This window comes from Chelon labrosus, assembly GCF_963514085.1.
Source record: "Chelon labrosus genome assembly, chromosome: 13".
NCBI lineage: Eukaryota > Metazoa > Chordata > Actinopteri > Mugiliformes > Mugilidae > Chelon > Chelon labrosus.
Window position 1 is genome coordinate 4,852,224 of NC_140346.1, and position 26,603 is coordinate 4,878,826.

General features: G+C 43.5%; 2 protein-coding genes across 4 annotated transcripts in view; both read left to right on the forward strand.

The window, feature by feature from the left end:
* On the forward strand, positions 1–25,559 carry atm (ATM serine/threonine kinase). Of its 3 annotated transcripts, XM_084559311.1 has the most exons (63): positions 1–76; positions 338–440; positions 559–677; positions 1,082–1,227; positions 1,369–1,533; positions 1,655–1,820; positions 1,926–2,164; positions 2,448–2,617; positions 2,767–2,945; positions 3,084–3,455; positions 3,564–3,767; positions 4,010–4,111; positions 4,255–4,498; positions 4,588–4,719; positions 4,857–4,982; positions 5,063–5,152; positions 5,245–5,431; positions 5,663–5,856; positions 6,253–6,332; positions 6,461–6,616; positions 6,900–6,975; positions 7,222–7,364; positions 7,474–7,591; positions 7,713–7,883; positions 7,987–8,162; positions 8,255–8,498; positions 8,735–8,850; positions 8,938–9,064; positions 9,171–9,370; positions 9,462–9,636; positions 10,655–10,813; positions 11,016–11,148; positions 11,245–11,340; positions 11,443–11,614; positions 11,704–11,845; positions 11,948–12,124; positions 12,408–12,585; positions 12,704–12,809; positions 13,489–13,647; positions 14,291–14,399; positions 14,532–14,620; positions 14,705–14,807; positions 14,959–15,107; positions 15,224–15,328; positions 15,413–15,532; positions 15,617–15,851; positions 15,936–16,106; positions 16,238–16,357; positions 17,647–17,864; positions 17,948–18,155; positions 18,247–18,372; positions 18,567–18,707; positions 19,164–19,302; positions 19,680–19,762; positions 19,915–20,055; positions 21,347–21,463; positions 21,640–21,789; positions 21,987–22,152; positions 22,803–22,889; positions 23,008–23,122; positions 23,499–23,562; positions 23,679–23,821; positions 24,175–25,559. In XM_084559311.1, exons 2-63 carry the CDS (start codon positions 369–371, stop codon positions 24,353–24,355), a joined length of 9,291 nt encoding a protein of 3,096 aa, XP_084415437.1. In that variant the 5' UTR covers positions 1–76; positions 338–368; the 3' UTR covers positions 24,356–25,559. The 3 variants fall into 3 exon arrangements, with proteins under 3 accessions (XP_084415437.1, XP_084415435.1, XP_084415436.1); XM_084559309.1 differs by having other exon boundaries at positions 1,082–1,533; XM_084559310.1 differs by having other exon boundaries at positions 51–206; positions 1,082–1,533.
* The window catches only part of LOC311497748 (transmembrane protease serine 2-like), a gene marked incomplete at both ends in the record, with an annotated part of 8,587 nt that continues 6,572 nt past the window's right edge, over positions 24,589–26,603 (forward strand). The window contains 3 exons of the mRNA XM_084558120.1: positions 24,589–24,667; positions 25,929–26,132; positions 26,462–26,554. Coding sequence (XP_084414246.1) covers positions 24,589–24,667; positions 25,929–26,132; positions 26,462–26,554 — 376 coding nt within the window. The remainder of the gene's footprint in view (positions 24,668–25,928; positions 26,133–26,461; positions 26,555–26,603) is intronic.

A 26,603-nucleotide genomic window follows, 5' to 3' on the forward strand; every position in this document is an offset into this window, starting at 1 on the left:
GAGGCAAAGTAGCTCCTCGGCTAACATCTGCATGTGTTTGGCAGCTCAGTAACTACAATCATTACAGTCATTTAAGGTCAGTAAACAGACTGAGAGCAGCTGAGAGTTTGAATGGATGTTTGGCAGTCACGTTCAAAGATGGCAATGTTGTGTTGCTGAAGTTGTTCGTCGACATGGCCAGAATGGCTATACAGCGATAATTAGTGGTAACTGTTTAAAGTGTAACTTCTTTAGTCTGCAGCGCTTCAGAGAATAAAGCTAATACTCATACTGAGTAGCTATAGAGTAAAGTGGATCAATAACAACATCCTATCTTGTCAACATCCTGTCCCTGCAGGTAGAGCAGTCTGGACTCACTGTGAAGCACAATGAGTCTGGCTCTTCACGATCTCCTGGTCTGCTGCAGAGGGCTGGAGAATGACAAAGCTACGGAGAGGAAGGTACACAGATCTATGTGTTAGCCGGGAAAGATCAAGCATTGTTCCAGCCACACCCACTTGGTGCAATATAAATCCTGCACCTTCATGTTTTTGATGTTTAATCTCTTTGTGCCACCAGAAAGAGGCTGAACGCTTCAGGCGGCTCATTCGATCCCCGGAGATCGTGCAAGAACTGGATAGTAACTCAGGATCTAAAGTTAAAGGCTCCAAGCAGCTCTCATGGGATGCTGTTTTCAGGTAACATGCCTCTGCATATTTGCATTTTTGTAAATGTGCAGGAAAGTGTATTTAAAGTTATTTGTGACAGACCACAGATGTCCTGGTTGTATGGGATTTTATGCACACTTTTGGGCGTATTTTCCAAAGTAACAACCTTACTGCTGATTTCACTTGTAAGTGATTTCCTATATCTAGCCATCCACAATAAAAAAATGTCTTGATTTGTCTTCTTCGCCACAGTTGGAACTTGACAAACAAGCTTGTCTGTTCTCATACCATGTCCGGCAAATATCTATAAACTGTGCTTGTGCAAATATTTTGTTTTATGAAGAATTTTAGCTTAGTTCAAGTTCAGTTATCTACCATAAGAAACAAGCCTGTTTATGAATATTTATCTGTTCTGTGTTGCATACTCTCATCAGGTTTCTGCAGCGTTATGTCCAGAAGGAGACAGAAAGCATGCAATCAAGCAGAGCCAACGTCACAGCAACGATGCTGGCCACGCGGCAGAAGAAGATGGCTGAAATGTGCAGCCTGATCAAATACTTCATTCGCTATGCCAACAAACGTAAGTCTTTGAGAGTCTCTGATGCCTCACAGCAAGAAGGTTCTGGTCCTCGAGTCCATCGGCAGACTGGGGTCTTTCTGTGTGGAGTTTTTTTTAAACAAATTGTACCGTTACAGTTAAAGTGTCTCTCTTTTGCTGCAGGTGGGCCTCGTCTAAAGTGCAGTGAGCTGCTGAAGCATGTGATGGAGGTCCTGCAAAGTTCATACTGCTGTTCAGCCTATGGAGAAAACTACAGCAGCCTCCTTATAAAGGACATCCTCTCCGTCCGCAAGTACTGGTGTGACGTCACTCCACAGCAGTGGCGCGGTCAGTGAACTATTTTCTAAATATGTGGAAACTTCTAGCTTGTCATGTGTTGAGTATTTACATTCTAAAAGACTGTTGGAAGTAACGATGGATTGATTTGCTCTCATGTTTTGACCCATAGATCTGCTGGACTTGTACTGTGGCTTGTTCATCTCTTCTTCCAAATCCATCAACCGAGTTTTGGTGAGCAGAGTTGTCCACACGGTGGTGCAGGGCTGCTGTATGCAGACTGATGGATTCAACAACGCTCTGTTCAGCTTCTTTTCCAAAGCGCTGCTTAATGCCAGGTGGAGACAGCTCTCAACACTGTTTAGACATTGCACTGAAGTAATGTTCTGGTATTAGCTGTGGTTGTACAATGGATCAATGTAAACATCCCATGATCTTGTCAGGCAGGAGAAACACCTGACTGTTTTGGAGCACATGGTCTCAGCCCTGAACATCTTCTTGAGATCTGCGGCCATGAATTGTAGGATGAGAGTGTGTCGGCTGGGAGAGGAGCTTCTGCCTTCTCTGCTGTACATCTGGGGGGACATGAGGCCCAGTGCTGCTCTCAAGGAGGAGATTGTGGAGTTCTTGAACCTGCAGATCCGTGTTCACCACCCTAAAGGAGCCAAGACACAGGACACAGGTTGAGTTATCAAAAAACAATGTTTCTTTTAAACAGTGGTGAAGCCTTCATCAATCTGTGGTAGATGATTGATGTTACTTAGCTTGATTTACAAAGATCAAATTGGATATCCAGGAAAGAAAGCTCAATTAAAACTTTATAAAATATGATTTTTATTCAATAGAAGCTTGAAAGATCAGCGACTGTATTAAAGATGTAAAGGCAATTAAGGAATACATTTTAAAACCAAAGCTATGTCCTTAAACTAGTAAGTAACTAAGGGTCTTTTTCTTGTTTTTTTTAGGTGCTCATGCTGAGGACTGGACCAGGTGGCGGAGTCTGCTGTACAACCTCTACGATGCCTTGGTCAGAGAGATCAGTCACATAGGCAGCAGAGGGAAGTACGTGACAGGGACCAGGCACATAGCCGTCAAAGACAATCTCATCGAGCTCACAGCTGATATCTGTCACCAGGTGAGAGGCAGCGAGCATTATTTCTATAATAACACAACACATGTATGCACAAAGCAAATCACAACTTGGCTTATTACATATATTGTATATTACTTCACTGAGACTTATTATCTCAAAGGGGTTACTGTGTGGACAAATTTATTCCATAGCTGTTCAGTGATGACAGCGACGCCTATATCTTGGGGGTCACCCAGGCCTCCATCAGAGCCACGCAGATGGGCAGTCCCACCCATGGGACGGCCAGCAAGCGACGCCGCATTGAAATGGGCTGGGAGAGCCTCCGAGACCACCTGCAACCTCAGCATAGTGACTTTGATATTATACCATGGTACGACAATCACAACACAATTATTTTAACGTCAAAGTAAAATTTGCCTTTACTGGTTTTTATGTGAAGGTCAAAAGGCATATAAAAACTTTCTGTTTTTACATTAAGACATTTCTGTTTTTAATTATCCACTATCAGGCTGCAGATCACCACAGTGCTCATTTTTAAGTACCCGTCCATGGTGCCCGGCCAAGAGCTGGTCCCACTGCTGTCAGTGTTGCACCAGCTCCTGGCAGAGCAGCGGAGAGGAGAGAGGGGTCTGTATGTGCTGCGCTGCCTGAGGGAGGTGGCCCTTTGTCAGGCCCGCTACCCACAGAGAACCCAGGTCCACCGGGCAGAGCTGAGCAGGCTCTGGGTTCGGGTTTGGGCTCTGGCAGTGCGAGGGGTCAGCTCACCCCAGACAGAGTCCCCCAGCCTGGACCTGTTGGCCTCCATTGTCCACGGTGGGCTCATTAATATGGACAGAGAGTTCTGGAGGCTTTTCTCTGGATCTGGATGCAAGCCGTCCCAGTGAGTCTTTTGTTATTGTTCGGTTTTAAATTTAGTCACTCGATTCTTATTCCTTTCTTCTTTGCCTTCACTGTTTTCTTTGTTATTGTTTTTTTCTCTATTGTGCAGGAGTGCAGCAGTCTGTTTAGCCCAGGCCCTGCTGAAGTGTCCAGTCCCTAAAAGGCTCACGACATGCTCGGGCTGGGACCACGTCGGGGCCACAGAAGGATCTGCATCACCTAGTCTGAAGGAGACCCTCGTAGCCTGGCTGCTGATGAGCGATCAAAGTGATGAGATGGAGGATAGCTCCAGACCCCACCCCATCATTTGCAGGTTGGCATCAGATATTGACTGCAGATAACAATACTGTCTCATTTAGTAATCTAGTATTGTAAGATAAGCTGTTTTTGTGATGACTCAAGTTAAAGACATGTGTTGTTTATGGGATAGATTCTTGTAGTTGCATGTACTGTGCAAAGTCTGACTTCCTTTCAAAAGCCTTTCTTTGTTAATCTGCTATATGTCTAAGTTATCTATGTTTTTAAGACAAGTGTTCACAACGTTCTTGTGTGCAGGGACTTTCCTAAAAATCTGATAGCAAACATTTTGGTCTCACTGACCTTAAAAGACACAAGTGCTGGACTGAAGTTTCTGCTGGGTACTGAAGGAGTAGAAAGGTGAGTCGTTCTGGTCTCATAATGTGGACAATGTACCCTCTATTCACCCTGTTTTTGTTCAATAAATTTTTATCTTGGCATCATTACTACTAATATTATACCTGCCCTGCATCACGTTTCTCTGTCTTCTCTGAAATTACTAGTTTCCAAAGTGCCTTTGTTCAAGAACAAAAGTCATCGGATGCCAAAGACGACCTGGAACAGGTTGAGAGACTTTACCAGCAGGTCAGCTTCAACACGCTGCCTCCAGAGATCCAAGCACCTGACGAGTCAGTGAAGACCCCTTCAGCAGACTGTCAGTTTGCTGCAGTCCCTGGTATCAGAAACAAGCTGGAGCAGTCACTGCTTTGTGTGGTGGACAATTTACTCAACAGCTACTCTCCTGATGTAAGTTGAAGTTAATGTGCGTGTGTCCAGAGCGTCTGTGCAGTTTTAACTGTGAGAAACTGACATTTATTCTGATTCATCATCCACAGTCTCAGTCCATCCCTCCGGAGTGTCTGGTGCGCTGTTTCAGTCTGCTGACTAGTGTTCTAGCAGGATATGTCTCCATCGGGTTTCTGACTAAAGAGGAGGCCTGCCGCTCACCGCTCTTCTCTAAAGCAAAGGTATACATGCAGATTCATCTGGTGGGCAGCTTGGCTGATGACCCTTGGTCTCCTACTCCACATTTGTCAACATTTATGCTTCCTAAAGTCCAGTTGAATTGAAATATGAAGACTAACTTTAAGTTTTTACTCACCAGGCGCTGGCCCAGGACTTCAGTGGGTTTATTTCTAGTGTGAAATTGAAAATGACAGAGGAGGGAACCATGTCCATGCTGAGGTCTGTTATGAACCTTTGCACACAGTCTGCCAGCAGAAAAGTCAAGGTGAGAAAAGCCTTCCAGTCTGATTTCATAAATTTGTCAATATACAGACAATGATTGACACTAAAATCTCTCCTCTGCAGGATAATGTTTGTTCCATCTCCTCTGGTTTATTCATAATGACTCTACCAGCCAGTCTCCTCAGTGAGCTGGCAGAAATCTGCAAGCTTTTGGTAAGCTTTTAATATGATTTGTGGTGCAAGGACATAAATGTGAGAACATTAATTTCAAGAACTCATCCTTTCATCTTTTCTTGTCTCGTCAGCTAAGCAGCATTTCCAAGAGAGTGAGTGCTGTGGACGAAGACGATCCTATGGACGATGACTTAGAAATGACCAGAGCTCAACAAGGGGATGACTTTGACCTGTTTGAAGATGGTGAAGAGCCCCACAGCAGCACCAATGGGGCACACACACAGAAGGGAGCCAACACTGACACAGCCTGTGGACCAGGTAGGAACAGCTTCTGATGATGTGTCTGATGTTTCTGGGTTCAGTTTGTTCTTCAGTGGTGCTAGTGCTTTAGAAAGTAACCACATTATCTTGGGATTCATAGCATAAAAATATCAGCATAGTAAACATAATAATTAAAATGACAGGACCATCTCTTTTATTAGAAATTTGCACTGTCCATAGTAGAGAACTCTTTTAGGAGACTCATTTATCATCATCTTATCCTGTCAGGTGCAAAAAGTCTGCTCGCGGATGATCATCTGGCGCAGCAGGACCTGGCTCTTCTCGCAGTCCTGGGGTTCTTGTGTGAGTGCGCCTCCGTCCAGCCCGTCCACGGTCTGCTTTTCGATGCACAGGAGGTGCGACGCAGGCTGCTGCTGCTGGTGAAGCAGATTGACTTCAGCAAAGCCCTGCACCTCAACCTGGTGAGTGTGACTGGTCAAGGTATGTCTACAACAAAGGCATCTAGACTTGTTCATGGTCCCTTGAAGACATACTATAACTCACACAATAGGCTTCTCTAATTCTAACTGACAGGTTGGGAGTCAAGGTGTTGTGCCTACTATAGCTAAGGCCTGGTAACGACCTAATACACACCTAAATTAGAGGATGGTGTTCAGATTAACCTGGGTGGTGTCTCTGCAGAGTCAGTTAGAACTGAAGGAGCCACAACGTCAATGAGCCAAGTCCAGTTGCCTTTGTTTTAGCTTATTTTCAGGTGCATCCATGACCTGGATGACTAAGAGTCTTCAGACAAGGGTCAAGGTTTCAGTGGTAACAAGGCTTTACCTGCTGATCACTAATACTCATTTCTCCTGCAGTATCTCGTCCTGTTAAAGAAGCTTCCTGCAGAAGACTCGCTCTCTCCAGAGGAATTTGATTCTCTGCTCTGTCCCCTGGCGTAGGGAAACCTTTTTTTCTCCTACACAAATTCATTTTTTTGTTGTTAGACCAGATGTTAGTGACATTCATGTTCATATCAGTTCAGGATATGTAATATTTTAGGTGTCTTTGTTGCTGTGTTCACAGGGACCTGTGTTCCTTGTATCGTCAGGACCAGGAGATCTGCGCTGCTGTGCTGCTGAGTTTGTTGCCCTCCATAAGGAGCCTGGGGAAAACCCACCATGTGCCCGAGGACATGAGACACGTTCAGGGATCTCTGCTACAAGTGGTGTCTGGCTTCTGGTTAGAAGCATATTTTTATACCATGACCAGATAACTGCCTGGTCTTTAAGAAAAAATAATGAACCTTCTCCTAAAGTAAAGCCAATGCATGCTCCAGTCTGTCCTAGAGGAGAATAAAGTATGAAATATCCCTTCTCTGGTGTTAGCATGAAAAAGTTATTTTATAATCTGTTTTTTAACGGTTAGTTATGATATTAGTCTTTTGACATAATGTTTTTTGTGTATGTGTCTACACTCCTCAGCCACGAATATTAATCTTCTAAACCCATGTGCTGTGTTTCAGTTTCCTGAGCCAAACAGGGAAATGCGTGGGGACAGTTCGAGCTGCTTTAGTGCAGTGTCTGGTTGCTTTGCTGGAGGTAAACCCTTAGAGAGGTTGACTAGGTTTCAGTTTGCAAACACTTTTGCACAACATATTGTCTGTAAAACTGTACGAACATCACACCTGCTTTCACTATGATCCCTTTAACTGTAATTGTTGCCTGGAACCTGAGTCTCACCTTTGACATTTTCAGTTTAGTTCATGAGTCAAAACCTGAAGTTGTAGGATGAGAAATATCGGCTATCACTTAAAGTTTCCCTTTTTGTGTTTTCAAATCTGCCAGGCTGACCCACGTTGTAACTGGGCAATCCTGAATGTCAGAGAAAATGAAACACAGGAAGATCGTCCAGTGTCCTCTATCCTTCCGTCTCACCTCGCGGATGCCCACCACCAAGTCCGAATGCTGGTAGCTATGTCTGTAGAGAGGTATGCTTCATCTAATTATCAATGAAAGCAGCTAATAGTGTGTCAGAATAAGTTGAACGGGGAGCTTATTGGATATGTGATCATTGTTGTTGTTCTCCTGTGGATCCAGGCTGTTTCTCGAGCTGAGACCAGAGCATCTGGAGAAGAGGAAGATGCTGCCGCTGAAACACCAGCAGACGGCTTTTGAGAACATCTACCTGAAGGCTCAGGAGGGGATGAAGCTCCCAGTAAGATCACACAGTGTTGCCACAAATCAAAAACGCTTCGTTTTCTTCATCTTTGGTTTTTAAAACTTGCCTTGTTAACATTCCTCATAGTTTCTCTGTTCATTTATTTGATCGTCCACAGAGAAGCAGCTCCGCGGAGGACCAGCAGGACGAGACGTTCAACCGCAAAGCCACGCTGCTGAAGAGTTTGTCTGTCGTGATGTGTTGTAGCCCAGTGTGTGAAAAGCAGTCTCTGTTCGCTCTCTTCCAGTCCTACAAAGAAAATAACATAGAGGAGCAGCACATCAAAAAGGTAACAATTCCAGGTCCTTTTGCATTGTAGAGATGAACGGTTGAACTAAATCAAATGATACATCAACTATCAACTCCTGAAAGCCTTCTTCTTTTCATTACAGGTGTTGTGCAGCGTATCCAGGGTGCTGGGTTACAGGAGTGTGAAGACATTCGTCAGCTCTCACCTGTACTACCTGGTAGCGGAGTGGCTCGCACAGAGACAGTCTGATGACCGCTACACCTTGGGATCTTTCCCTTACAGTCTCCTAGACCATGACACTGTCAAAGACTTCTACAAGTGAGGAAATAATACTCCCCTTTGCGTTCATTTGATGAAGCAGTTTGTACGATGATATTAAAGATAATGATGAATATCCAACATCTTTACAGCTCTTCCTACCAGGTGCTGATCCCCCACCTGGTCTTCCTGGACGACTTTGAGCAGGTGAAGTCTATCGGCAGGTGTCTTGAGAAGGACTGGAGAGACTTGCTGGCCCACTGTTTCCCCAAGATCATGGTCAGCATTCTGCCATACTTTGCACTGTCTGGCCAGGATTCACAGGTTGCCCAGCAGAGAGAGAAGGCCCACAGAGTGTACGACCTGCTCAAAGACGCCAGCTGTCTGGGCAAGCAGGTAAACACCATCCTACGTGTACGGCACATCGGGAGAAAGAAAATAACTTTTGAAAGCAGCGAGAAGAGATGCAGTGATGTTACATTTGCGGGAGGCAGTAAATGTTCAGAATATGTTGCCCCAGTTTGAATAAGATACTAACCTTATACAGGATCACAGGCTCAATTAACTAAGCAGTGTATGACGCAATTTAATGGCAGATTACAACTTCTCTTCACTTTATAATTTGTCCTTAGCAAATTGACAGCCTGATCCACAGTAACCTGGCTGACATCGTAGTGGAACTGCTGATGACTCTGTATGAAGGAAGCGGAGCTGATGGAGACAGAGGAGATCTGAAACGCTTCATTGGGTAATGATTAAAACTGACCATGTTCATTAATGTTATTTATTTGTCCTGTTTCTGTCCATTCATCGAAATATCTAATATCTTTCTCAGCGAACTAGATCCTGTGCCAAATCCACCATACTTCAGCTCTTACGTTATCAAAGCTACACTGGACTACCTCAGCAAGTGCCACAGTGCCAACCATAAGTCCCTGGTAACCATCCTGTCAAAAACACCGGTAAGATTCATTTATGTGTGTTATTTCCTAGTTAAACGATTTGCCTTGACATTAATCACTATTGTTTGCTCTGTGTGATGTTTTATGTTTTATCTGTGCCCCGTAGATTTCCATCCAGAGGATTCTGCTGGCGGTGTGTGAAAGAGCAGCCGAGACGACCAACAGCTATGAACGTCACCGCATCCTCCTCATGTACCATTTGTTTGTCAGCCTGTTGCTGCGGGAGGTGAAGGACGGCCTCGGGGGAGCCTGGGCCTTTGTCCTCAGAGACATCATCTACACTCTCATCCACCATATCAACAGCAGGTTGGCATGCGGTAACGCTCATGGATGACACACATATTGTCCCCACCTTACGTCTGTCTGTCAGTCTAACCGGTTTGTGCTCCAACCACAGGCCGCTTCAGTGTGATGAGGTTTCTAACCGAAGCCTGTCTCTGTGCCTTGACCTGTTGACCTCAGTGTGTCAGGCGGCTCTTCAGTTCTGCGATGACGCTCTAGACTGTCATCTGCAGGTCATCGTCGGGACTCTAACTCCTCAAGTTACCAGCCGGCCCTCTATCTCACAGCAGGTGAGTCACAGATTCACAGCTGGCATGGACGTGAAAACCACGGAAAGCCGATATGTGCACCTGGCACATTGAGGACTCACTGAGATCCATTCGCTCGAACCACATTAGGAAGAAGCCTGGACTGCATTTCATCTGAGTTTATAAATGCATATAGTCTGATCTGTTTACTAAATGTCTATGTGATTTGTGCCATGTCAACTTTATTATCATGCAAGTTGTTTTATTGTGTGCATGGATACATCCCAAACGACGTATGTCTTCATTTGCTTAAAGAGCGGGAAGTGAGATCCAGTCACAAGTGGTCACTCGACATGCATGTGGAGATGTTTTCCAAACATAGACATGCTTAGAGCTGTCCGCTTGTGATCAGATCACCCAAGATGAATCTTAATGCACAGCATGAGCAAACAGTGATTAACGGTGTTACACAGAAATATAAACAAATATTCCTCAGAGCTGCAGCTAGAGGCTGCTAAAGTGCAACTATATGTAATCTGCAAGTCTACACAGGCTTTGTGAGTAAATAGTTAATTAATATGTGGTCTTTTTAGAGACGTTTTATAATGGTGGAAACCACCTTTTGAAGCCTCTCAATCAGCTAGCTGAGTGATATTTCTTTCCTCATATTTACATGTTCCCTGACAAAACAGAGCAAGAGCCTCCCTCCCAAAAAGCACAGTCTGCTCTAAAATGCCTACAAAACTACATTTTGATACTTATGGGACACATAGTGGAAGACATATGTAAAAACATTTAAACAATCTCATGTGGACTTTTAATCACAAAATATTTGAATTAGTGTCTCTCAAGTACAGACTCATGGCTGGACTGTTTGCTTCTTGTCAAATAAATCGAGTTTGATTACCTTCGCTTAATAAGAAAAACATATCAGGATTCACCAAATCACATGCTGATTGGTCTCTTAACAAACTTCTCTTTCCTATTTTTGAGAAAAACGTTTTTTCGGGAACACGTGAGCAGCACGTTTTCATTTTGAGCTCTCTTTTTTTCTTTCAAGGTGCTCAGTCTGCTGCATTTCCTTGTGATAGAAAATCAACAGAAGTTGAAAGGAGCCATCAGCAAGTTGGAGCCTTTTCCTAATATCCCTGAATTCAGAGAGCTGCGCTCTGTGCAGCACAAACTCAAATACAACACTGGTACCTTCACGCTGAGACAGGTAACAACAATGGACATGTGTTTATTATCCACACTTGATGTAACTGCTTGAGTGTATTAATGCAAACGTCCTAAAATAGTTCCACTCACACTACATTAGTAGGGCGATGTTGCTCTGATTCCTCAGTGAAGTGAGAGCTGGTCAAGGTCATTAATGGAAATTAACAATCTCACATTCCTTCCTTGATGTTTCTCTTTTACAGGAGATAACTCACTTCCTGTCAGTGACGTCCTGTGACTCCTTACCTCTGACCAGACTGGAAGGATTAAAGGAGCTGACCAGACAGCTGCACGACAACAAGGCGCACATCCGAGAGCTGCTCAAAGAGTGCCATGGTATTAAAAAAATAAAGTGGAACAAAAATGGGCAGGTCTAATGTGTAATGAACTTTTGTTTAACTGCTTTGTCTTTTCTCTTGTGTTTTTTCTTAGCTGATCCCTCTGACAGTGTGCTGGTGAAGCTGGTCCTCAGTCTGCTGCAGCTCTGTAAGCTAGCAGTCAACCACCCGGGAGGAGCTGGCATTCTAGGTATAAATTCAGATATGTTCTACAGCATCAGTATGTTGTGTTCTTGGTCATATGTGGACAGATTTTGAAGGATTTTCTGTCTAAAAACAAATTTTACTGCAGAGGCATCAGGCAGCTGTCTGGGAGAGCTAGGCCCTGTAGACTTGTCCACCATCGCCCTGCTCCACGGCAGAGACCCCATCTATGAAAAGGCCGTGTCTCTCTTCACCTCCTCCGAGTCTCAGCGGCTTTACATCATCCTCAACTGCATGAACGATGCGCTCACTCAACAGCGGTACAGAGAATCCTAAAACTATAGATCGGTTAAATGTGGAGAGTGGGTTTCATTGACATTAACTGTGATGTGATGTGATTGTATGCCAGCATTGAAGTGAGACAGGCGGCATCTCAGTGTGTGAGGAACATCCTTGCAACTCAGTCTGGAGTTGACTTCTGGGACCAGCACAAAGACAACAAAGACCCAATGCTGGCTTACCTCAATCCCTTCAGAACAACCAAGAGCAAGGTGGGTTACGGACATGTTCCTGTCTTAACATTACTGCTTTGCTTTTGTTTGAGAGTTTGAATCTGTGTTTGCTTGTTTTCACTGCCTTTCGTCCCTGATCAGATGGTTACTGTGAGTCCTGAGGAGAATATAGAGGCCAGGGGGAAGCTGGAGAGCCAGGAGTTTTGGATTCCTCAGGCGGGCGGCCACAAGGCGTGGCTGAAGGCTCTGTGCACAGCTCTGCTGGACAGTGGAGGGGTCAGGAGTGAGGCTCTGCTGCTGTCACGGCCGCTGTGTCAGGTGAGAACACGGAGGACACCTTAAAAACTCTTAACCATTCATAACCCACACTTCCAGATATAATATTGGCGGAATAGGAGAGGTTAGTTAGAGTTCTGTTCCAGACGTCATCACACATTTATTATTCATTGAATAGTGTCTACTTCTTCTATTTAACTTTTTGTTGCATTTATTTAGTCTTTGTTTTGTCACTTATTCTGTGTCAACCACTTTCAGTTTGAATCCAATCTCTAATCCAGAGCCAAAGATATAACTGCTCCTAATCCCCATCATCCATCTCCAGGTGTGGGTGGACTACTGTCAGACGTTGCTGCCTCTCATCATTCATTCCATCCTGCTGGATGATTCTGATGGTTCCTGGAGGGAGTTGCTCTCCTCCCACATCCAGGACTTCTTCAGCTTTTGTTCCAGAAGTGCTCAGGCCTCCAGTCGGTCCGCCACGCCTCTCAACTCTGACTCTGGTAAGTTTAGGCCTTGCTAGAAGTTTGTAACTCTAGGTAACTTTCATGACAATCACATACAGTCCGTATGCGATTGTTTGCCTTTAATGATAAAGATTTATATGTTTGTTCTTTACAGAGTCTGACTCTGCCAGCCAGGGCTTGTACGATAAGACCTCTCTGCGTTCGATGCTTGCTGTTATTGATTATCTGAGACATCAACAGAGACCTCTGGAAGCTGAAAGGTTCGTAATATTGTAGAAATCAAGTGTTTTTTGTTCTTTTTTTAGACTGAAGTAATGTTCAACGACTTCATTGTCTAATTGCACCTGCACTAATATAAGTTAATATATAATATGCCGATCGGGCATGACTTTATGACCACTGACAGGAGAAGTGAGTAATATTGAGCATCTTGTGACAATTCAATGTTCTGCTTTTGGACCTGGCATTCATGTGGATGTTACTTAGACACGTACCACCCACCTAGACCAGACCAGGCACCCCCACCCCATGGCAATGACACTACTTGATGGCAGCATCCATCCCCAGGAGGATGCAGCCTGACACAGGCACACACACAAAAACAGTTTAGGAACAACTAAAAAAAACATGAAGAACAGCACAAGGTGTTGACCTGGCCTCCAAATTCACTAGATCCCAAACTGATCAAGTATCTGTGGGATGATCCACAGAGGCCCCTCCCCTCAACCCATAGAACCCAAAGGCCCCCAGTAACAACATTCCGTTGCCAGACGCCACAGGACACCCTCAGAAGGCCCATGTCCATTCTCTGATGAGTCACAACTGTTTGGGAGGAACTACCGAGACCTACGCAATATTAGGAAGGTGGTCATAATGTTATGCCTGATCAGTGTATGTGTGCAGTGTGATATAAACTTTGATATAAACTCCTTGTTCCAGTAACTCCTGTGGGACAGTGTGCGACTCAAACTTCTGGCTGGAGCTGAACTACCTGGAGGTGGCTAAAGCCGCTCAGTCCTGCTCAGCTCACTTCACCGCTCTGCTGTACACTGAGATCTATGTCGATAAGATTAAAGCAAACATGGAGGAAAGTTGCAGGTACGCGGGAAGGATTTAAAATTTTTAATTAGTTTTATGTCAGATTACAACATTATGGATGCTGTTTCATTTAAATACATCTCTTTTAATTCACTGTTTATGGCCAAATAAGGCAACACAATTTAGCTGTTGTGTGTGTTGTGTATCTTTTATCTTTTCATCTGTTTTTTTTATTCTGCTTTATTTTATTTTATTTTATTTATTGTATTTTGCTTCTGCGAAGTAGAGTGGGCCCCATGCGCCAAGAATTCCAGTACTGGTAATGATGCTGCATTGTTACGGAGTATTTGGCAATAAAGAATCTTTAATCTTGAATCTAATGAAACTATGGAAGCCCTTGCATTTTTAGTATTATAAACTGGGTGTCTGTTGCAAAAGTCCTGCACAAAACTACAAGCCAAGTTCAGTTATCGAATCAGCCACTATCTTCCTGCCAGACAGGGTAGACGGAGCTGACGATTAAACGTCCAACCGACAACTGCACATCAATGAAGTTTAAAAGCTGCAGTTACCTGCTACTCCCTTAGGTGTCACCAAAGACAACAAAACAGATCTCTGGGATGGCTACTTTAATGTAACAATATTTTCACCTTTTAATCCAACTGTCTTATATTTTGAATCCATTTTTTGACCAAATGTGCAGAACTAAATCCAGAGCAACACGCAAAATCAATTTTGAAGACAACAGCCAGACCTTCACCATCTCCAGCCTGACTGAGAAGAGTATGGAAGACACCAATATCAGTCTGCAGGTCTGTTCTTCATGTCGATGTTCTACACTAACTGTATAAAGCAGTTTATAATACACACTTGGCCTCTGTTTTACATTCGTTCCCCTATAAATTGTGTAAAATAATATGTGGTATGTATATGTGTCTTTGCAGGACCTGCTGATTGAGGTGTATCGGAGCATCGGAGAACCTGACAGTCTGTATGGCTGTGGGGGAGAGACAATGACGACTCCCCTGACGAGGTAGAAAACAACTAGACTGAGCGAGCTATCACATCTTTCACATGATCACAACTAAAAGTGTTGTTTTGTCACATTCATTTTTAGGATTCGGACTTATGAGCATGAGGCTATGTGGGGGAAGGCCCTGAGTTCATACGACCTTCACTCTACTTTACCTGAAGTCACTCGACAAGTGGGAATTGTAGAGGTAAGATGAAAGCCTCGTAAGATTATGGAAACTCACTCGTCTCATCAGAATAAAAAAAAAATACATAATACTGTTATGAAGCATCTCCAAATGTATTTTTTTTAATGTCTATAAATGTCTACAAATGAATCTTTGACAAATATGCCAACAGGGTCTGCAGAACTTTGGCCTGAGCAACATCCTCGCCACCTACATGAGGGGTCTGGAGAGTGAAGGGGTGGAGTGGGGGGCCGAGCTGCGAGAGCTCCGCTTCCAGGCGGCCTGGAGGAACACACAGTGGGACTGTGAGCTGTCAGAGAAGTAAGGGCAAGAAGGCATCTGCTACACAAAACACAACTTTATTAGAGTAAATCCAATTCAGAAGTCATCCCTAACTGTTTTTTTCTTTTCTCTCCATCTGTATTTTTCTGAATCAGAAGTGAGAAGTCCACTCCTGGCTTCCATGAATCAGTGTTTTGTTCCCTGCAAGCTCTCAGGGACAAAGAGTTCTCCATATTTGATGAGACTCTGAAACAGGCCAGGTACGGTGTCAGGTTTTACCTCCAGGATAATGATATTATTTCTGTTTCACCAAAAGCATTCACACACCTGTGTGTTTTCTGCAGGGGTGCTGAGGTGGAGGATCTCTGCAGAGGCAGTTTAGAGGCGGTGTCCTCTCTGTACCCGGCGCTCAGGAACCTGCAGAACATCAGGGAGCTGGAGAGCGTTAAACAGCTCTTCTCCAGGTGACAACAGCAGCGACATACTGTGACAACCATGGGATTTACTTCATGAGTCCAGATTAATGTTTTGTGTGCTTTTTACATCAGGCCTTTCTCAGATGTGACTCTGAGAGAAGTTTGCAGCCAGTGGCGGCAGCACTCCCAGCTGCTGGTTGACAGTGACTTCTCCTTGGTGGAGCCCGTTCTAACCGTCCGCTCTGTGGCCCTGCAAACCCTGTTATCCAGAGGGGGAGACCCCGACAGCACCCAGTACCTCAGCTCTGTGCTCACTGACCACCTCATGGAGCTCTGCCGTTTGGCCCGCAGGGCTGGAAACACACAGGTAGCCTCCGCAGGTTTTCTTTCCCAGGTTAACGTGGTGAGAAGGTTACCTGTATAGTACTCACAGTGTTGTAACGCTGTCCAGCTGGCAGAGCGTGCAGTCCACCAGATGAACCAGCATAGCAGCGCGGGGACCTGGGTGTCGTCACCTGTGTCGTCATGGCAACTGGAGGAGGCCCAGGTGTTCTGGGCTAAGGGAGAGCAGCGTCTGGCTCTGGGCCTCCTGAGACAGATGATACACAGCCTGGAGGAAAAGGTCAAACACACACACTCAAACTGTTATAATGCTCTGCAATTAGATTTCTTTTTCACACTGCAACAAGGGAAATCCAAAAGGTCAAGATGCTTCATTAAACTGTTCTCTGTATTTTGCTGTGTGTCGACCAGGTGGATTTAAATCCTGCTTTAGCACCGATCTACACCGAGTGCCTCAGGCTGTGTGGAAACTGGCTGGCTGAGACCTGCCTGGAAAGTCCTGGAGTCATACTGGAAAAGTACCTGGAGAGGGTAAGAGGAAGTATGTGGTGTTCTGATAATCTGGTTATAGCTTCATCAGAAGATGATAGACCAGCTTAACAGACAAAGATTAGGTCTTGTTGTAGGACTGGATGTCAGCTGAGGAAAACGGTTCAATGTGATGTCCCAATCAAGGTATTGTTAAAATGATCAGATCGGATTGAGCCTGTAGCCAAGAACGATCTTTTGTATTTGTTTTTCGGCTGCTGTCTAGAAGTACTTCACAAAACCAAGAAGAGATTTCTGTTGTTTTATAATGCAGCGTTGTGATTTAGTATATGTTGTAACAGTCTCAATGTTAAAGCCAATCTACACACCACTATTTATAAAGATAGTTTGGAGTTAGTTTGTTAGTTTTTTGTTTTGTTTTTTTAATTTTGTTAAAACCATCCAGCATCTTGTGCAATGAAGAAGGCAGAAGGCTCAACTGTTATGTATATGTATAAAATAGAAGAAAATGCACTGCATAGCTATTCTTGTGTCAAGAATAAGAAATTTGGAAGTTTAGCATACTTAATGCAGTTATACAGGGCACAAATCAGTTTGGAGAAAACAAGTAAGCTTTTATCAATCATCAGGGGAGGACATTTTCTTCATTTAAGATCTGATCAGAACTGGGATCAGCCAATACTCAATATTAAATGATCGAGTTCGAAAGGAGGGCCAAATAAATTAGATTGGGACATCCCTATCTTTCATATTAAAGTTCCCCAAAAAACTCATAAATGTCATATACTTGCTCCAGCGGAAACCCATTCTCCACCAGGATCTTTTTTCATAAGTGATCTAAACGTCTGTCGCTTTCCCAAAGGTCTCCGAGAATCTAATATATGTTACTCTCTAACACCCAGAAGCGCACACATGCAGCAGGCGTCCCTCAGAGACGTGAATGAGTTATTACCCATCAGCCGGGCAGCATCCAGCCACCCGCGCTCACACCCATGAATAATTTATTTATGTCCAGATAAATTAGGAGTAGGCGAAGATATAAATATTAAACTTGTGCAACTTTACAGTTTATGTCCTCTGGCGGTGGCAGATTCATATGGACAAAATTAAATAATTCATACGTCTGTGTGCCTGCGTGTGTTTATATGTCGCCACATGACTTGCAGGACCGGTCACAGTGTTTTGAAGTACATCTCTGCTTTTTACATTTTCACACTGACACCTTTTATTTTATATTTATTTTATATCTACGGATTGTAATTTTTTTGATGTACTTGTTGTGGAGGAACTTTTAAGACAAATGAAAGTCTGTGCCTGTGCTGTTGTTTCAGGCTGTGGAGGTGATAGAGGAGGAGTCAGGTGTTCAGGACTCCAGGCTGCAGAGCCAGCGGACCGAGGCCTTCTTGTCTCTGGCTCGTTTCTCGGACGCCCAGTACCAGAGCATCGACAAATACATGAACTCCTCTGTGTTTGAGAACAAGCAGGCGCTGCTGGAGAAGGCCAAAGAGGAGGTGGACCTGATGAGGGAGCGTAAAGTGACCTCCAACAGGTTGTTCGCCACAAAATCTTTGACAAAGTTTAGACAAAGCTGTACCATTTTTTGTCTGACTCTCTCTTTTACTGATGTCACAGGTACACAATAAAGGTGCAAAGAGAGCTGGAGCTGGATGAAAAGGCCCTGTCCAACCTGCAGGCAGACAGACAGCGCTTCCTGTGTAAGGCGGTGGAGAATTACATCCAGTGTCTGGAGCAAGGCGAGGAGCACGACACCTGGGTGTTCCGCCTGGCTTCGCTCTGGCTGGAGAATGCACACATTAAGGTCGTAAATGACATGATGAAGGTTCGTAAAACGTATGAAGAGCTTATTTATGCACCTAAAACAAAGAAGGAGTTTGTCTCTTTTCAGTTTCTTCACCTGCTTTGCTTTCCAGAAAGGGGTGAAGCGGATCCCTTCCTACAAGTTCCTGCCTCTCATGTATCAGCTGGCTGCTCGCATGGGAACCAAGATGGCTACGGGCGTCGCTCAGGACACAGGATTCCACGACGTCCTCATAGACGTAACACAACGCTTTTTTAAAACATAATAATAGCAGTGTATTTCAGGTTTGCTTGACATGGCCATGTATACTTTCATTGGTTTGTTTTCCATCTCTGTAGCAAATACAAGATTTTAGCTTGACACAGTTAAAATGTATCATTTAAATATATGTATCTATACTGCTGCTGCTTCAGTAGTTCTCTCTTCTCATAGCTGATTTGCAGAGCATCTCTGGAGCACCCACACCATACCCTCTTCATCATCTTCGCCCTGGTGAACGCCAATAAAGACGAGAACTTTTGCAGGTCCCGGCCGTCTAAGAGTGCTCCACGGCAGCCCTCACAATTTGACATGGTGGGACTTTTACTTATACAAATCTAAAGTAAATCAAAGTGTAGGGCCACATTTTATTATTCTAAATGAAACAGAGACAATAACGTAATTCGGTTAAATTCAGACTCTTCTCACCTTCTTACTAATAGTGTCATAGTTTCATTTGCTGAATGCACAGCTCCCCCACTGCACAAAGGTGCAAAAACAAGGTATGCTTGTAAAGAAAATGTCATCACTAAACTGAGTAATATAAAGAGCCGCATTATAAATGTTGCTGTTATGGTCTGTGACCGCTTCAAGATAAAAACATGGAAGATGGAATTTAAAGTGCACCGTGCATCCTCAGTACTTTAGCCATTAGTAGTGTCATGCTGTGACAGTTCATTTTGAAGTAGTGAAGTATAAACGTAAAGTTCTCTGTAAAGCTCCTTATACTCTGCCAGTACTGTTTTATTTACGAAGTTCTTCCTCGTACAGGAGCGTTCGGATGTGGCTCAGAAGATCATCAGTGTGATCAAAAAGAAGAGGGGCTCGATGATCCGAGGGATCGAGCGTCTCTGTGATGCCTACATCACTCTGGCTTACATGGACGCCAGCAGGCACAAGACTGAGAAGAGTGAGTAGACCAAGCATCCAGAGCTGATGCATGTCAAACACACTAGATGACTAGTGAAGGTTTCAGGAAGTTCTATCCTTGAAATCTCAAGAAATTCTCAATTTATTCTCAAGTTTCCATCTTTTTCAATCTCGTTTTTTTTTTTGTGGTTTACACAGTTTGAGATTAAACATAGAAATTGCTGTTGATGACTCAAGAATCTGTGCTTTAATTATGACAAAATTCCTGCTATCTAATGTCAAATAAGACAAAATGGACAAAGTAGGAGAAGAACATTTTAAGGTCAACTTCAAAGAGCTGTGGCTACATACTTTATATTATGAGTCTGGACAGACGTATATAATGTAGTGTTATAAAGTACATCTCTCTCATTTTAGAGGCTATTCCCATCCCTGCTGATCAGCCCATCATGCAAATCAAAGAACTTGATGAGGTTGTCATCCCCACAATGGAGATTAAGGTAAAGAATGGGTTTCATGATGCTCAGTAAGTCTTGATAGAGAGTTTCATTGTTAATCATTTTGTTACGGGTATAGTTAAAGTCTTCTTACATAATATTAAACACATAAGAAAGTATGTTTTTTTGGATGTTAACAAGAGCTGTGTACACAGGTGGATCCATCTGGTTGCTATGACAACCTGGTGACCGTTAGATCCTTCCTGCCCCACTATCACCTGGCCGGAGGAGTCAACCTGCCCAAGATCATCGACTGCGTCGGCTCTGACGGCAAGAGCAGGAGACAGCTGGTCAAAGTATGTGTGTGAGCTCAGCGTATGTGTGTTCAGAAGGTGTTCGAGGTATGCCTTTGATTCCGGCATTCTCCACTAAACAAAGCTGCCCTCTTTGAGGTCAAAGCCGTGTGTGCCATGTGTAATGAAATTCTGAACAGCTCTGACGGGACGCTGCTCACGTTCGACTTCAGTTCTTTTCTGTTTGTGTTTGGCCGTTGGTAATAATTAATCCTGTTTTTGTACCAGGACAAACACTCTTTCTTGCCTTTATAATGAAGACATTCTTGAGGAGGCAGCAGGGGGGAGTGTTTGTTATGTATGTATGTGTTTGAGAGCATGTTTGTGTTTGCCAAAACATTCGACAGACACTTAAAGGCTAATAATTTACCACCTGAGAGAGTCACGGTGAAACAACATTTGTTTCTGACCTAAATATATTCTGAGAGGTGAAACAACATTTGTTTCTGACCTGAATATATTCACAGAGGAGAGGACACAGAACAATTTGATATGTATATCCTGCTCTCAATAATAGTTTTTGCAAGATTAGTTTTTGGTTTGGTTTTTATGTTGGTAAACATTGGTACTAATCATAGTCCTGATCAACAGAGGTGGGAGTCTTCCACGCAAGGCAGGACTCGGTGTGCTGGCTGTGCAAACTGCATTGTGTAATGTGCTAGTAGGCAGGGCGTACATGGAGTGTCAAATCCAGTCTCTGGCATAGTGCACAAAAACATTTATGCAAAGTATAGGCTAGAGGCCCCAACATCAAGGTGGGAAACACCTCTGAAGTGTGGGACTAACGATGGCTAACCTTCAGAATCCAGTAGCATTGGACAAACAGTAGAATATGGATAACAACATCAGACAAATTATAATTCCCTTGTAAAAGCTCAAAATAAGATTACTGCATGTGCATAAAAACTGCTGAGAAAATCATCAGATGTCCTTTGCCTTCCTTGGAGGACATTGCCAGCTCCAGATGTCTCAGCAGATCCAGGAACATTTTAAAGGACAGTATGCACTGTCCTGAAAAGCAGGACCAACAGACTTAAAACCGCTTTTACCCCTCGGTCAACTGAAAGAGAATGTATTTTAAACAACATATTAGTGTAGTATAAATCACATACTATTTATTGGCTTTATGTTTGTATGATTGTGGATATTGATGGCTGTGTGAATGTTCTTTTTTGATTTTTCTTTCACACTGTTCAGATTTGGCTCATCTAATTTAGTTGCACTGATATACAATGACAATAAAGCATTCATTCATTCATTCACCCACTGATTTCTGCCCTCTCTGCGTGAACAGGGCCAGGACGACCTGCGGCAGGATGCGGTGATGCAGCAGGTCTTCAGCATGTGCTCCATGCTGCTGCAGCGCAACGCAGACACTCGGAAGAGGAAGCTCAACATCAGACGATACAAGGTTGCCTTTGTTTTTCATTTAAAGAGAATCATAAATCAGGAGCGTGTTGCTCTGATGCGTTCTTCTTTTGATCTTTTCATTAATTCCCTTGTTTTCTTTTTTAAAAAAAAAAAATAATAATAATTTTAAAGCATTAAAGCAGATACCTTGTGCTCACCTTTCATGCTTCATTCCAGGTGGTGCCGTTCTCTCAGCGTAGCGGCGTGTTAGAGTGGTGCTCTGGCACGGTGCCCATCGGGGAGTTTCTAGTGGAACCCAATAAAGGAGCCCACAAACGCTTCCGACCTCAAGACTGGACCAACCTAGCCTGCCGCAGGAAGATGATGGTAGGTGACGGGGTTGAAAGAAAAACACTCTTTCATCAAGAACTCATGTTTTTGAACCTCATTCCTTGTCAGTCTTCGTATATAATCTAAGAACATTGAATTCAAGTCGATTCAGAGTCATAAAGACCTCATAACTGCCCTCCCGACCCTAAAAACGGCAACATGGCTTGTTAATCTTTGTTTTGCTGTCCTTACAGGAGGCTCAGAGACTTGCATTCGACGAGAAGCTCCAGGCCTACGTCGAGGTGTGCAAGAAATTTAGGCCAGTCTTTAGGTATTTCTGCATGGAGCGATTCCTGGATCCTGCAGTGTGGATGGAGAAACGTCTGGCTTACACTCGCAGTGTGGCCACTTCCTCTATAGGTACACAGTCGCAAACACAGATCATTGTTGAAATTTGACTAATTTGAGGTGAAGCAACCAGGCCTGTATTGTGCTAACTTTAACTTATCGACATTTCATTCTCAGTGTCTGTTCTGCTTATCAAAGAAAGGTGTTGGTGCCCCTCTGTAGCTCACTTGCTTGAGTGGGAACCCCATAAACTGTGGATATGCACCAATCAGGCATAAAATTAAAGCCACCTTCCTAATATTGTCTAGGTCTCACTTACGCCTCCAAAACAGTTGTGACTCATCAGAGAATGGACATGGGCCTTCTGAGGGTGTCCTGTGGTGTCTGGCAACAGAATGTTGTTAGTGGGGGCCTTTGGGTCCTATGGGTTAAGGGCAGGGGCCTCTGTGGATCATCCCACAGATACTTGATCAGTTTGGGATCTAGTGAATTTGGACGCCTCACATGTCTAAGTAACATCCACATGAATGCCAGATCCAGAAGATTCCCAACAGAACATTGAATTGTCACAAGCTGGTCAATGGTATTTACTTCACCTGTCAGTGGTTTTAATGGTGGTGTAGTCCTCATCAAATGAAAGCATTTCATATTAGCAAAGATATGGTGAAATAATGAACTCACACAACTGCTTCCAGGTCATGAGTTTGTTTCTGTGCCCACAGTTGGCTACATTGTAGGCCTGGGAGACAGACACATCCAGAACATCCTGATTGACGAACAGACTGCGGAGCTGGTGCACATCGATTTAGGTATGTTCTTTATTCTAAACATGGATGAAGAAGATTTATTTCTAATTTGTGAAAGTTTTATCAGAATTGACCTTTTCATTCACTAGTCTTGTCTCCTCTTCACCCGCTTGGCGTTCAGGTGTGGCCTTTGAACAGGGCAGGATTCTCCCCACGCCTGAGACGGTGCCCTTCAGACTGTCCAGAGACATCGTGGACGGGATGGGCATCACTGGAGTGGAGGGAGTTTTCAGGAGGTGAGGAGAGGAGATGATTCTGCTTTGATGGTGTTGTCTTATTTTAGCCAATTAACGCCAAAAATGTCTATATTGCGCTTAACATTGCTGTTGCTCAAGAACATTGTATTTTTTAAGAGTGATTTCTTACCCTGTACTTAAGATAGAAACTCTTTTTGTTTTTGTCTCGACTTGAAAATACTCGAGATAATAGACCACCTTTCTTCTTGGATACATTAGAGAAAGCTGATGAGCAAACTCAAGGCAGCAAAGTAAATGTAAATGTTTAAATAGTGAGCTAAATGTTTAGTAGGTTTGTTTCAAGCCATGGATTAAGGTCTGTGTTGTAGTACGTTATGTAGATACTGTAAATGACCTGAATGTTTTCTCTGGTCAGGTGTTGTGAGAAGACGATGGAGGTGATGAGGAGCTCTCAAGAAGCCCTCTTGACTATCGTTGAGGTACAAAACAGTTTATTTTCACACACATAACACAACCCAAAAGGCTCCTTAGCTGCTCTTAAATGTTTACTGAACCTATTATTAAACAACGTTGCTCTTCTGTTTTTGCTGTATAGGTGTTGCTGTATGACCCTTTGTTCGACTGGACCATGAACCCTCTGAAGGCCTTCTACCTGCAGCATGATGAGCAGCAGGAGCTCAACGCGACCCTGAGCTCCACTATGGGAGGAGACGACATAGACAACCAGCGTAAATCCAGGTGATCATGTAGACAATGTCAGGAATGAACCTTTGGAAGGATATTGTCTGCTGTCTCTAATGGATCTCTACCAACCTCTGTATCGGAACCATGAAAAGCAGTTCGTTATGTGTTCACACTACCAAAGAAATGTGGTCAAATGTGTCTCCAATGCATCCTGGGTGTGTTCACACCTGTACTTTAAGCTGGTCACTTGTGTTTGGATTGCCTAGGACAGATGTTATTGCATAGTCTAAACAGAGCTTTTCAACTATCTTCTCTGGCTAAAATGTTTAAATTGAGTGTATCATTAATTTAATGTTGCAAACTAAATTTAATTTTACCTCAGTTAAAACTCTTCTTCATCCCCTCAGTGACAGTCAGAGCTTCAACAAGGTGGCAGAGCGGGTGCTGCTACGGCTGCAGGAGAAGCTGAAGGGTGTGGAGGAGGGCACGGTGCTCAGTGTTGGGGGCCAGGTCAATCTGCTCATCCAACAAGCCATGGACCCCAAAAACCTCAGCAGGCTCTTCCCAGGATGGCAGGCCTGGGTATAGACCTGAGAGAAGGTACACAAGGACGCGGTTACATTCCTGCTCTACTGCCTGAAGCCATTCCTTTCTATATCCATCACAAGAGACTGAACAGAATTAAATCTCCTTTGAAGCAGTTTTTAAACACTTGAAGTTTGTACTCACAGCAGTGATCTGTAAATTTGACTCCCAGTTGGTTTGACTAGTGTGATCGCTGCTTACCGTGCTCTGGGCTAGATGAAGGGATGCACTCGGGCATGGTTCGGTTGGGCTCTGGCATGACACACATCCAAACCTGTGCCCAAACACTGAACCGGACCACTAGTAAACCTCGAGGTAAATAGACATTCTCTCCATTTGGGCTATGCAAGACGATGCATAGTTGTACCTTCTTGCATCCATATGCCCAAAACACTATGTCCAATGGGGGAACAAACAAGTTCCTGGTACAGTCAGTCAGTACTGGAAATTACAAACAGCAGTACTTGGAAAAAGAAAACTTGTGAATCAGCAATCATTTCGCAGGAGTAAGCTGAAAATCCCTAAAATCCTGAAAAAAAAAAAAGACCAATCAACTGTGTAACTGTGAGCAGTCTGGTTTGAGGACTGTGGCATGTTTTTATGCTTTACACAAAGAAGAATGTGAATGTTTTCCAGATGTTGACTGGGGAACAAATCAATTATTGTCAGTGAATGTCCAAAGCTCTTTACTTTTACACGGTTGATGAACGCGTGATACCTTTTGCCATTAAATAACCTCAAAATGCCATTTTTTAGTTTCACTTCTGCCATTTCTCTTCTTTTATCCATCAGATGACTGTATATGGCATCATTCTAAAGGGAACTTATACATGTAACATGTGTACAGTTTGTGCAATCTACACATGCTTTGTGTTACAACTGTGTAATTAAATAAAAATAAACAGTTTTTTTGTTAGCATTGGTTCAGTTTATCACTTTACTTTCACTGGCTACTAATCCATTACAAATGTGTCTACAGATAAAGACCACTCTCTGTTTCTTCTCGTCACCCATTGACTCAAGCGTAATGTGTTTGCCTGCATACATAACAGCGTGGTACCTTTCCATTGCATTGTCACAACTTCGCAACTTCGCAACTTCTCACTGACAACTCGGCAGATAATGCCGGAGTCATGTTTGGAGTAGATAACAGCCCTCATTGTGCTTGTTGTGTGCTCAGGAGGGAAACTTCAAACCTCTTGAAGTGGAGGAGTGGCCGTTCATACAAACCCTTCATTTGATCATAGCGGAGCAGGACAGGGAGAGTGTAGGAGGAGATGCTGGAGGTCATTGTTTAATATTTCTAGAGGACAGAGCTGTGAAGCGTTTCTCTTACAGCTGCGGACACTCATACTGAGCAGAATATTTGAATGTGAGGTTATTAATAAGTACGGGACATTTTTTATTTTGCAGGATATAGTTTGTTAAACAAAAAATGATGACCAATCTGGTAAGTTTTTATTTTAGATCCATACCTTCTCTTCATATAAATTATTGTTTGTAGTTTAGAAATGTGACAGAATAGTGTTTTTCACTGGCATATTTAATCTTTTTGAGCTACACATCAGTTTATAAGGAAAAAGAGCCTCAAATCTTTTTACAGTATTCTCTTGCTCATTCCTTCACCAACAGTATCTGGACTCAGGTCATGGCTTCGATCATGAAGATGACAAGTGGAGATTTTCTCCACCCAGCAGATCAGAAGTGAAACCCCAGTATGTTCACCATCAGGCCCTGAATCCTCCACCTGAGATCGACCACTCCGTCCCTAAAGGCAAAGGTATTCCACTTTGATATTTAAATCCAACTCTAACGCAGCCGCCGTGCTCCTGAGCCTAGTTTTGAAAAGAATTTCATGCAGTCCCCTGCTTTTAATCTCTCAGCTCTCTGTGCATGAGTATGTGCGAGAAAAAAAACTTGAATACATGCTCAGAACTAATCTCTTTATAACCTAAATAATCCAAATGAATAATTATTAAACGGGATCAACTTTAAAATGAACTTTTCCATAGTGAGGATAGCCATTCTCCTGCATATTATTCCTTTAATAGTTTAATTTAGTATGCATGTCAATGTGTGAGTCACGTTGTGTGTGTGTTGTTCTGTCAGATGTAAAACGGCGCTGTGTGAAGTTCACTGTGGCTGCTGTGATCTCCCTGCTGCTCCTCCTGCTACTGGCTGGAATCCTCCTCGGTTATTACTGTGAGTGCAGGATTTGTCTCCACCACCGCTCAAGCTTGTACATGGTACA